General features: G+C 44.4%; 1 protein-coding gene across 2 annotated transcripts; it reads right to left on the bottom strand.

Annotated features, from left to right (window-relative positions):
- Positions 1–2,688: 2,688 nt before the first annotated feature.
- Positions 2,689–12,976, bottom strand: ubxn11 (UBX domain protein 11). Of its 2 annotated transcripts, XM_072659744.1 has the most exons (14): positions 12,785–12,976; positions 12,663–12,697; positions 12,286–12,399; positions 10,136–10,236; positions 9,278–9,323; positions 8,401–8,480; positions 7,635–7,731; positions 7,165–7,382; positions 6,114–6,191; positions 5,849–6,002; positions 3,738–3,841; positions 3,409–3,482; positions 3,031–3,174; positions 2,689–2,942 (listed from the first exon to the last, which is right to left on the bottom strand). In XM_072659744.1, the coding sequence occupies exons 1-14, from the start codon at positions 12,853–12,855 to the stop codon at positions 2,786–2,788; spliced, it is 1,473 nt and encodes a 490-aa protein (XP_072515845.1). In that variant the 5' UTR covers positions 12,856–12,976; the 3' UTR covers positions 2,689–2,785. The 2 variants fall into 2 exon arrangements, with proteins under 2 accessions (XP_072515845.1, XP_072515846.1); XM_072659745.1 differs by lacking the exon at positions 12,663–12,697 and having other exon boundaries at positions 12,785–12,873.

Here is a 12,976-nt window from a genome sequence, read left to right as displayed (position 1 = left end):
ATAAAGGTCTTTTCTGGAAGTCTTGGTGGATGTTGTGTTGGACTGTGGAAGGCTGGTCGTCTCTGTGGGGCTTTTCTCAGGATTATGAGGAGTCTGATACTGATGTTAATCAGATCGGCCTGTGCTTGGGCCTGGAACCTCTGAGCCTACATCTACTACTTATTATTATTATTATTTATTCATTTATTTATTTTATTATTGTTGTAGTTGTAGTAGACGTAGCTGTAGTCAAAATAGAGCTGGAGTAGAATTAGAGCAAGAGAAGTAGAAGAAGCAGCAGTAGAAGTAGCTGTAGTAGAAATAGAGCAGCAGTAGAAGTGGCTGTAGTAGAAATAGAGCAGCAGTAGAAATAGAGCAGCAGTAGAAGTGGCTGTAGTAGAAATAGAGCAGCAGTAGAAGTAGAGCAGCAGTAGAAATAGAGCAGCAGTAGAAGTGGCTGTAGTAGAAATAGAGCAGCAGTAGAAGTAGCTGTAGTAGAAATAGAGCAGCAGTAGAAATAGAGCAGCAGTAGAAGTGGCTGTAGTAGAAATAGAGCAGCAGTAGAAGTAGAGCAGCAGTAGAAATAGAGCAGCAGTAGAAGTGGCTGTAGTAGAAATAGAGCAGCAGTAGAAGTGGCTGTAGTAGAAATAGAGCAGCAGTAGAAGTAGCTGTAGTAGAAATAGAGCAGCAGTAGAAATAGAGCAGCAGTAGAAGTGGCTGTAGTAGAAATAGAGCTGTAGTAGAAATAGAGCAGCAGTAGAAGTAGAGCAGCAGTAGAAATAGAGCAGCAGTAGAAGTGGCTGTAGTAGAAATAGAGCAGCAGTAGAAGTGGCTGTAGTAGAAATAGAGCAGCAGTAGAAATAGAGCAGCAGTAGAAGTGGCTGTAGTAGAAATAGAGCAGCAGTAGAAGTGGCTGTAGTAGAAATAGAGCAGCAGTAGAAGTAGCTGTAGTAGAAATAGAGCAGCAGTAGAAATAGAGCAGCAGTAGAAGTGGCTGTAGTAGAAATAGAGCAGCAGTAGAAGTGGCTGTAGTAGAAATAGAGCAGCAGTAGAAGTAGCTGTAGTAGAAATAGAGCAGCAGTAGAAGTAGAGCAGCAGTAGAAATAGAGCAGCAGTAGAAGTGGCTGTAGTAGAAATAGAGCAGCAGTAGAAGTAGCTGTAGTAGAAATAGAGCAGCAGTAGAAATAGAGCAGCAGTAGAAGTGGCTGTAGTAGAAATAGAGCAGCAGTAGAAGTGGCTGTAGTAGAAATAGAGCAGCAGTAGAAGTGGCTGTAGTAGAAATAGAGCAGCAGTAGAAGTAGAGCAGCAGTAGAAATAGAGCAGCAGTAGAAGTGGCTGTAGTAGAAATAGAGCAGCAGTAGAAGTGGCTGTAGTAGAAATAGAGCAGCAGTAGAAGTAGCTGTAGTAGAAATAGAGCAGCAGTAGAAATAGAGCAGCAGTAGAAGTGGCTGTAGTAGAAATAGAGCTGTAGTAGAAATAGAGCAGCAGTAGAAGTAGAGCAGCAGTAGAAATAGAGCAGCAGTAGAAGTGGCTGTAGTAGAAATAGAGCAGCAGTAGAAGTGGCTGTAGTAGAAATAGAGCAGCAGTAGAAATAGAGCAGCAGTAGAAGTGGCTGTAGTAGAAATAGAGCAGCAGTAGAAGTGGCTGTAGTAGAAATAGAGCAGCAGTAGAAGTAGCTGTAGTAGAAATAGAGCAGCAGTAGAAATAGAGCAGCAGTAGAAGTGGCTGTAGTAGAAATAGAGCAGCAGTAGAAATAGAGCAGCAGTAGAAGTGGATGTTTATAAGCATGTGTCTTATGTTCTGTTTACCTTTAAAACTCTATGGGTCTTTTCCCCAGACGGAAATTAAGTCTAGTGCTGGACTACCAGAATTCTGAATAGAGATTCTCTATTGAAATATCCTAGTCCAGGAAACTGATATATGTTTATTCTAATGTTATAAAGTTAATTACAGTTAGACACTCACTGACCACTGACTTTGTGTATTTGGGTTTATTCTAATGTTATATAGAGTTAATTACAGGTAGACGCTCTCACTGACCACTGACTTTGTGTATTTGGGTTTATTCTAATGTTATATAGAGTTAATTACCGGTAGACACTCTCACTGACCACTGACTTTGTTTATTTGGGTTTATTCTGATGTTATATAGAGTTAATTACAGGTAGACACTCTCACTGACCACGCCTTTATGTTTATTAGGGTTTATTCTAATGTTATATAGAGTTAATTACAGGTAGACGCTCTCACTGACCACTGACTTTATGTTTATTTGGGTTTATTCTAATGTTATATAGAGTTAATTACAGGTAGACGCTCTCACTGACCACTGACTTTGTGTATTTGGGTTTATTCTAATGTTATATAGAGTTAATTACCGGTAGACACTCTCACTGACCACTGACTTTGTTTATTTGGGTTTATTCTGATGTTATATAGAGTTAATTACAGGTAGACACTCTCACTGACCACGCCTTTATGTTTATTAGGGTTTATTCTAATGTTATATAGAGTTAATTACAGGTAGACGCTCTCACTGACCACTGACTTTGTGTATTTGGGTTTATTCTAATGTTATATAGAATTAATTACAGGTAGACATGCTTACTGACCACTGATTTTATGTTTATTTGGGTATATTCTAATGTTATATAGAGTTAATTACAGGTAGACACTCTCACTGACCACTGACTTTATGTTTATTTGGGTTTATTCTGATGTCATATAGAGTTAATTACAGGTAGACACTCTCACTGACCACTGACTTTATGTTTATTTGGGTTTATTCTGATGTTATATAGAGTTTTCATGCAGGATTGGTTGATGAAGTCTCTGGTGGGCAGCGCCGCAGTAGCAGGGCAGCATTTGGGGTCAAACCACAGGCCTGGAGAGATTGAGTGTCATCGCTATGGCAACGCTGAGGAAATCCACTGATGATGTCATAGGCAGGGTAGAGTGACCCTCTGATACAAAAAAAAAAAAGAATGTAATAATCGTTACACACTGCTGAGCTGCGCTACACACACCACAACACAGTACCGTCCACTCCACCTGTGAGCGTCCAGGCGTTGGCGCAGCTGCCCGATGGTGTCGGAGAAAAGCATTTTCAGGATGAAGGTCTGCTCCCCGTCCTCAGACTTCACCCGCAGGGTTGTGACTTCGTCCTCCAGGCGTCCGGCTTCCCTCGACTTCAGCCTTACAGACAAATTCAACGTTCTGTCAAAACTCATTTCTACACCCCTCACAATAAACACACTGCTTCTGTTACTGTGCCTTTAAGAGCAATGTATGTCAATGAGCTCTGCTGTGATTGGCTGCTGCAGTTCAGGCAGCTGTGGGCTGAATGGGTGGGGCTAAGCTGCTGTGGGCTGAATGGGTGGGGCTAAGCTGCTGTGGGCTGAATGGGTGGGGGTCTGTGTGTTTGGGTACCTCTCTCTCAGGGCCTGTAGAGCAGGAGTCTCTAGAACACTCACTGAGGGATTCTCAGCTCCATCAGCAGAACCCTACAGACAGAACCCACGACAATAACTTTGATATATTACAGGTAGACACTCTCACTGACCTATATTTCTACATTAGAATATATGGAATTTACCTTATGTACACTATACATTTGTTACATATATGATAATATTATGATATTATATATGTATATTTTGTAACTATATGTAAATATATATAACAATATATGATAAAAATGATCATCCTCATGCAAAAACCTTACCTTACCAAGAGACTTCTGGTAGTGGTGGTCTTACCTGCAGGTGGGCTTTCAGTGAGGAGCGGATACTGATCACTTTACCTCCTCTCACCACACTCTCCGGGAGCTTACTGAGGAACCTCTCCATGGACACCTCCTGGCCTTCAGTCACACCGAACATCAGACACATGGAGGAGGATGTAGTTAAAGGGACAGTCTGATAAAGGCTAATGTTGCTAACAAGCAATGGAAGCCTGTTGTCTAACCGGCTGTAGCATGATGCTAACTGTCTTCTTAAAGGTCCCATAGAATGCATGTGTAGAGTGTGTAAGTTGTAACAACCACTTAGCAACTCCATAGGAACCACCTAGCAACACTATCGCACCCATTTAACAACCACTTAGCAACACCATAGCAAACACCTAGCAACCACTTGGGATACCATAGCATCTGCCTAAGCATTTCCAAAAGCAAACACCTGGAATGCAACCACTTAGCAACTACCTGGCAACTCAACAGCAACCACCTAGCAACTACTCCACTTAGCAACTCCATAGGAACCACCTAGCAACACTATCGCACCCATTTAACAACCACTTAGCAACACCATAGCAAACTCCTAGAAATCACTTGGGATACCATAGCATCTGCCCAAGCATTTCCAAACACCTGGAATACTATAGCAGCTACCTAACAACCACCTAGCAACACCCTAGAAAACACTAAGCAACCACCTAGTGTACCATAGCAACCACCTAGCAACTACCTGGCAACTAAACAGCAACCACCTAGCAACTACCTTGCAACTCTATAGCAACCTCCTGGATAGACGTACGTGCAGTTAGCTAGCTAAAGAGACTGTATCCAGTCAGGTACAATAGGGTTCGCTTTTAGCCTAGCTTCCTGCAGTCAGCCTAGTGTTAGCTTTTAGCCTTTTTGGGCCGCTTCACCAGCGTCCCTGTGTGGATAGCCACAGCAGAGCTCCCTCCAGTCTATAGAGTGTTAGCTTTTAGCTAAAATTAGCCACTATGTTTACCCCCGAAAGTCTTTGTCTACTGGGCGGGGTTTATGCAACCTTTGGGTGTGTAAATATAATGAGTCAATGACTATAGGCTGAATGGGTAGAGCTAAACTGCTGTAGGCTGAATAGGTAGAGCTAAACTGCTGTAGGCTGAATAGGTAGAGCTAAACTGCTGTAGGCTGAATGGGTAGAGCTAAACTGCTGTAGGCTGAATGGGTGGAGCTAAACTGCTGTAGGCTGAATGGGTGGAGCTAAACTGCTGTAGGCTGAATGGGTAGAGCTAAACTGCTGTAGGCTGAATGGGTGGAGCTAAACTGCTGTAGGCTGAATAGGTAGAGCTAAACTGCTGTAGGCTGAATGGGAGGGGCTAAACTGCTGTAGGCTGAATGGGTGGGGCTAAACTGCTGTAGGCTGAAAGAGTGGGGCTAAACTGCTGTAGGCTGAATAGGTAGAGCTAAACTGCTGTAGGCTGAATGGGAGGGGCTAAACTGCTGTAGGCTGAATGGGTGGGGCTAAACTGCTGTAGGCTGAATGGGTGGGGCTAAACTGCTGTAGGCTGAATGGGTAGAGCTAAACTGCTGTAGGCTGAATGGGAGGGGCTAAACTGCTGTAGGCTGAATGGGTAGAGCTAAACTGCTGTAGGCTGAATGGGAGGGGCTAAACTGCTGTAGGCTGAATGGGTGGGGCTAAACTGCTGTAGGCTGAAAGAGTGGGGCTAAACTGCTGTAGGCTGAATGGGTGGGGCTAAACTGCTGTAGGCTGAATGGGTGGGGCTAAACTGCTGTAGGCTGAATGGGTGGGGCTAAACTGCTGTAGGCTGAATGAGTGGGGCTAAACTGCTGTAGGCTGAATGGGTGGGGCTAAACTGCTGTAGGCTGAATGAGTGGGGCTAAACTGTTGTAGGCTGAATGGGTGGGGCTAAACTGCTGTAGGCTGTTTTGGGGTTTTGGAATCGCCCCGTTTTCCCAGCTCTGTTCTGGTTCTGCTGGATGTTCTTCTGAATGAGGAACAGCAGTGTTTGAGGTTCCATGATAGGATACACACAGTGCTGATCTAGGACCTCTATTAGTCATAATAAGGCTAATGTGCGTTCTGACTCACTGCTGTCTACAGTCACAGACACCCGACCTCATTATCCAGGTGCTGACCTGTTAGCTGGCTCTGTCTGTGGTCCAGCAGTGTGTGACTGGCCTCCTCTTGCAGGCCCAATGGTTCCTCCTTTGCCCCCCCCACAGTGTGACCTTTCCCTGGAAACCCGATGGGCCGTCTCCCCCTGAACTCCTCCCCCCGTCTGTCACGAACCTGCATGGAGAGATGGGAAAACATCTCTGCCTAAACACGGAAACACTGGATCAGTTATCACACAGTCAGGCAAACACACACACCCACACACCCACACACACACACACACACCTGAAAGACGACTCCGTCAGGAAACCTCTCCTGCAGCTCTGCGGGGAAATACCCGTCCATCAGGTCCTGCAGACACCGCTGGAGTCCAGAGTGACAGTAATGAGAAATGATCTGCAAACTGGACGAGGTGTGCAACCACCTAGCAACCACTTGGGATACCAGAGCAACTGTCTAACAACTAATAAACACCATAGCAACCACTTAACCAGCTAGCAACCCACCTAAGCAACTCTCATAGCAACCACCTAATGCTCCCATCTATCAACCACTTAGAAACAGCATAGCAACCACCTAACAACCACCTGGGATACCATAGCAACTACCTAGCAACCACTAAGCATCTCTATTGTAACCACCTACAAACCACCTGGGATACCAAAGCAACTGTCTAACAACTAATAAACACCATAGCAACCACTTAACTAGCTAGCAACCCTGTGGCAACCCCTAGAACACCATAGCATCTGCAGAGCAACTACCTAAAAGCACTAAGCAAACACTAAGCAACTCCCATAGCAACCACCTAGCAACACTGTTGCACCCAATGAGCAGCCACATAGCAACACTACTGCCATCATTTTTTAAACCACTTAGAAACAACATAGCTGCCACCCAGCTACCTAGCAACCACCTTAAAACACCCTAGCAACCATTAAGCATTTACACAGTAACCACCTAGCAACCACCTGGGATACCATAGCAAATACCTAGCAACCACTAAGCATCCCCATAGCAACCCCTAGAATACCATAGCATCTGCCGAGCAACTACCTGAAAGCACCCTAGCAAACACTAAGCAATTCCATAGCATCCACCAAGCACCCATATGGCAACCACTGAGCAACGACATAGCAACACCATAGCAACCCCCTTCACCCTAGTGACCATGTAGAAATCTCCTTGAGGAAATACACCTTGTTCTTTCTCTTCACGGATGAGGCGATTGCACAACTCTCCAATACTGTTTTTTTGTTGATTGATTATTGATTTATTTACATAAATAAAATAATAAATAAAACAATTCATATTTAAATGAAATGTAATATTGGACCTGAGTGCTCGGGTCCTGGTAGGAGCGGAAGGGGCCATTGAACATCATGATGCCATTTCTGTAGAGCTGCAGTGGGACCGGATCTGGCTGGGTCAGTCTGGCTCCACCAGGAACCGAGGTCACGCAGGACTGGCCCTCACCGGCCAGGATGTTCAGGTCTTGAACGTTCCGCAGAACCAGGTCAAAGTTCATGGAGAATCCTCTAACCAGAGACGCTCCTGTAGAAAGATCAACCTCAAGTCCATTAAAGCTTCACTCTGGATGTTCTGCAGGTTCTCCGTCAGTGTAAAACCATCTACAGCTCTGTTCACTAGAGTCTGTCTTCTGATGTTATAAAATAACATCAGAGCAGATTAGATATTCAGATTTCATTTGTTTATATTCATATTTTTATTTAATTTATCTTAACGTTAATTCCAACCTTGTGAACGGTAACATAACCACCCTCATGTCTTATCTGTGTCGTATACCTGGTGGCCACTGCATGTCTCCTGACTCTGCTTCCTCAGCCGTATCGTGGTCCTCACCATTTCCAACCCAGATCATTCCATAGTCATTCAGAAACCTCTGAGAAACAGGATATTAATGTTATTAGAGCTTCATACTGGATATTAATGTTATTAGAGCTTCATACTGGATAGTAATGATATTAGAACTTCATACTGGATATTAATGTTATTAGAGATTCATACTGGATATTAATGATATTAGAACTTCATACTGGATAGTAATGATATTAGAACTTCATACTGGATATTAATGATATTAGAGCTTCATACTGGATATTAATGTTATTAGAGATTCATACTGGATATTAATGATATTAGAACTTCATACTGGATATTAATGTTATTAGAGATTCATACTGGATATTAATGTTATTAAAGCTTCATACTGGATATTAGTGTTATTAGAGATTTATACTGGATATTAATGTTATTAGAGATTCATACTGGATATTAATGTTATTAGAGATTCATACTGGATATTAATGTTATTAAAGCTTCATACTGGATATTAGTGTTATTAGAGATTTATACTGGATATTAATGTTATTAGAGATTTATACTGGATATTAATGTTATTAAAGCTTCATACTGGATATTAATGTTATTAAAGCTTCATACTGGATATTAATGTTATTAGAGCTTCATACTGGATATTAATGCTATTAGAGCTTCATACTGGATATTAATGTTATTAGAGCTTCATACTGGATATGTTCATTATACTCACCTCCATTTCCCACACCTGGTTCTGAAGTTTGCGACACTTTTCAGTCAGGTCTTCCCTCTGAACATCGTCTTCTCTCCTCTCTAAAGTCACACAGAGAAAATCCTGTTCTCACAAATCCAGCTGTTCAGTCTTCAGGAAACAACTTCTGTTAGTGAAGCTTCATTCTGACTGAATTTAAAAGGGTTTCCGTCCTTCAGGAACACTGATGTAATCAATCTGTTCAACACTAGGTGGCGCAGTGTGTAACCTAATGGTGTAAGAGCTCTGGCAACAGTGGTTACTTGTGCTTTGCATTTATTTTCTTATGCAAATACCAGAGTCTCCACCCCCCTCTGCGGCAGCCTGGGGCAGTCCTGCTGTGACTCCGCCCCTCATCATCACCTGTTCCTTGTGTATGCTCTCATTAGTGTGGACGTAGGCTGAGGCCTGCTGGGTTCTGTGGGTTCTGTGCTTGTTTCTTTGTGCTGGAGCAGTTCTGCTGATTTTCCAGGTGATCTCTCCGGTTACCTGTCCACTGTTCTGACCTGCTGTCATGCCTCCCGCTGCCTCCACCTCACTGCTGCTACGGCAGGTAAGAGCTGTGCTGTGTGGTTGTCTGTGTGTGGGCTTGTCTGTGTGTGGGCTTGTCTGTGTGTGTGGTTGTCTGTGTGTGGGCTTGTCTGTGTGTGGTTCTGGTAGACACTGATATAGAATTGAACCCAAGTGTTAAAGTACTGGGTCAGCTGTAAGGTAGTTAGGTGTGTAAGTTAGATAAATGAAGAGTGTGTGTGTGTGTGTGTGTGTGTGTGTGTGTGTGTGTGTGTGTGTGTGTGTGTGTGTACACGTACGTACAGGTGGATGTACTATGGCTGACCTTATGCCAGGACTTAGCATTTACCTTGCAGGAGCTTAAGTTTCTCTTCCAGCACAGCTATTCTTCTTGCCTTTTGAGAAAAAGTTAGATTATTATATAGATTATTATATTTTATATATAGAGTATTTTGAGACAGCAATGATTACATTAAAAAAGGGGGTTTACACATACATTTTTAAAAAATTGCTCTCATTAAAATATAAATAAAAAATACACATAATTATAAAAATCCTGATTTATTATTATTTTTTTTTTATTATTATTATTAATTAATTAATTTGTTTATTTTTTTGTGAGACAGCAATTATTAAAAAAATAAGTTTCTCTTCCAGCACAGCTATTCTTCTTATTATATATATATATATATATATATATATTGTTTGTGTGTGTGTGTACTGTATGTATGTGTATAAGTTAGAAGTTTGATTAAATGTAACATACAGGATTTTTATGTAGTTTTTTTATGTATGTGTATATGAATTAAAAAATTATATATATTTTTTATTCATATACATTTTATCAACATTTTATCAAACTTCTAACATTTTATTAACATCTACATTTAATCAAACATATATATATATATATATATATATATATATATATATATATATATATATATGATAAATATAATTAGCAATGATTTAAAAAATAAATTATATATAAATATACACAATAAATATTTTAAATTAAAAAAAACGTATCTATAAAGTGTCATTTTCTTTACAGTAATGGGAAATATTTAATTGAAATAAGGTCAGAAAGTGGAAAATGGCAAAAATGACAGCAGTGATGCTGTAAACCTTTAAAAAAAGAGAACGTCCTACTCGTCCCCGTGTCTCCTAAACATTCCTTTATTTAGGTTCTGCTAGTTTGTCTCACCTTGCTGCTGATATCCAACGCTTGAGTCTTGACCTTTTTCTCCAGCTGACCCAGTCTCTGCACCATGCTGGACATCAGCTCCACATCACTGGGTGGACAGCCTGGGGGTGTTCATACAGACCATTTAGTGTAACCCCTTAACGTTTGTCTACGTTCCCTGAGCACACCTAACACCGACTACACTCTGGCCGAGTGTTTCTTCTCTTACCAGTTCTCTTAAAGGTCTTTCCCTGACAGGCAGAGGATAGTGGACCACCGTTGGCCCGCTAACGGCAAAGCTGGTGGTCCACTGGTCTTCTGTGGTGGTTAAGCAGAGTATCAGACAAAGTGCCATTCTCCATCGCTCATTTTCCACCAACAGTCCCTGCGTGGGGCGTACCCCTGTGTATGGGGCGCAGTGTGCGGGCGTATCCCTGTGTATGGGGCGTATCCCTGTGTATGGGGCGCAGTGTGCGGGCGTATCCCTGTGTATGGGGCGCGTCCCTGTGTATGGGGCGCGTCCCTGTGTATGGGGCGCGTCCCTGTGTATGGGGCGCAGTGTGCGGGCGCGTCCCTGTGTATGGGGTGTCTCCGTGTATAGGGCACTGTTGGTGGGCGTATCCCTGTGTATAGGGCACTGTTGGTGGGCGCATCCCTGTGTATGGGGCGTATCCCTGTGTATAGGGCACTGTTGGTGGGCGTATCCCTGTGTATGGGGCGTATCCCTGTGTATAGGGCACTGTTGGTGGGCGTATCCCTGTGTATAAGGTGCTGTTGGTGGGCGTATCCCTGTGTATGGGGCGTATCCCTGTGTATAGGGCACTGTTGGTGGGCGTATCCCTGTGTATAAGGTGCTGTTGGTGGGCGTATCCCTGTGTATGGGGCGTATCCCTGTGTATAGGGCACTGTTGGTGGGCGTATCCCTGTGTATAAGGTGCTGTTGGTGGGCAGATCCCTGTGTATGGGGTGTCTCCCTGTGTATAGGGCGCTGTTGGTGGGCGTATCCCTGTGTATGGGGCGTGTCCCTGTGTATGGGGTGCAGTGTGCGGGCGCATCCCTGTGTATGGGGCGCATTCCTGTGTATGGGGTGCAGTGTGCGGGCGCATCCCTGTGTATGGGGCGCGTCCCTGTGTATGGGGCGCAGTGTGCGGGCGCGTCCCTGTGTATGGGGCGCAGTGTGCGGGCGCGTCCCTGTGTATGGGGCGCAGTGTGCGGGCGCGTCCCTGTGTATGGGGTGTCTCCGTGTATAGGGCACTGTTGGTGGGCGTATCCCTGTGTATAGGGCACTGTTGGTGGGCGCATCCCTGTGTATGGGGCGTATCCCTGTGTATAGGGCACTGTTGGTGGGCGTATCCCTGTGTATAAGGTGCTGTTGGTGGGCAGATCCCTGTGTATGGGGTGTCTCCCTGTGTATAGGGCGCTGTTGGTGGGCGTATCCCTGTGTATGGGGCGTGTCCCTGTGTATGGGGTGCAGTGTGCGGGCGCATCCCTGTGTATGGGGCGCATTCCTGTGTATGGGGCGCAGTGTGCGGGCGCGTCCCTGTGTATGGGGCGCATTCCTGCAGAATTATGATATAAAGACGCCGCCGATCTCGTCTTACTGCATTTTAAAAATTCAGCTCCCTTCAGCTTCAGTGTGACCTGAGAAACCTGCTGCAGTGATTACAGCCTGCCGCTAAGCTAAAAGCTGCTAAACCGGGATGCAGGTGAAACCAAAAGTATGCTACACTGCATTAAAGGCTCCTCCTGAGAACACTCCGGCTTAGCAAACCTGCCTTGACTTGTAATTTTTTTGGGCTCACTTCGGGCCTTCAGCGCCAATCCGTCGTCACTTGAAGGCCGCAGACTGTCCGAGTATTGCTGCTGACCATGTGCAGGCCTTCATCACTACAGTTTAGCATCATCTAACGCATAGCTACTTCCAGCATGACGATGACCCAGCACCACGTCTCATACTGGTCTCAAGGGTTCTTCAGTGCTGGTTCGTCCCAGTCGCTGGATCTGAATGCAGTAGAACCTAGCGTTCCTGATAAAGTGCTTGGTGAGGTTTTACTGTTTTACATGTTACAGCCCAGCGTAATGTACAGTGGGACATATGGTGGGCATCCATATGTGGGCCTACCCATCATACCCATACAGGCCCCACATGGACATGGGCTATTTCAGGTCACCTTCTTTGGGGCTCCTTCGTTGCATGACCTTTGCCCTCGGTGCTGCCATGCTGCCTGTGATGTCTGGCTGTGGTGGATCCTGAGGGAACAAGTCTCTCAGCAGCAGGGCTTCATCTAAACCAACCAAACAAAGCATCATCTTCAGATATTAGTAATATGGCCCTATTATAGAACCCCTTTTATTAAAGGGTCCATATCAGAGGCTAGCTATTAGTCCTACGGCCTGAACGAGGTGCTCTACAGGGCCTCGCGTATCCCACTGTAGTGTCTCGGACACTTGCTGATTTGAATAAATGAATTCAAGGATAAAGACCGTGGTGAAGTAATACTGTGTTTTTTCATATGGCTCCTTTAATGAAGCACAGAGCTCGGCCTACCTGTGTGAGCGCTGTCCGTGCAGATCAGCCTTTCGCTGCCACAGAGAGGGAGGAAATGCTGTTAGCTCATACCTGGTGGTGGTTGTGATGAGAACAGGCTTTCTAAGGATGGGAGGGCTCACCTCTGGTCCTCTCCTCCTGGTATTAGAGGAGCTCGTCTGGTTTTCCTCAGTGTGTGCAGAGCTGAACTCATGTCTGTTGATAATTCTCCAGATTAGAGCGACTGTCTGTTCATCTGCCTGCATAATACAGAGAGGTGTGGTGGTCTGGTGGTCTGGTGTAGAGAGAGGTTGCTGGAGTGCCCTGCCTTTCTC

The sequence above is a fragment of the Salminus brasiliensis genome, chromosome 1 (assembly GCF_030463535.1).
Source record: "Salminus brasiliensis chromosome 1, fSalBra1.hap2, whole genome shotgun sequence".
In the NCBI taxonomy this organism is placed as follows: Eukaryota; Metazoa; Chordata; class Actinopteri; order Characiformes; family Bryconidae; genus Salminus; species Salminus brasiliensis.
The sequence above is the reverse complement of the archived record's forward strand: the minus strand, read 5'-3'. Positions and strand labels throughout refer to the sequence as shown.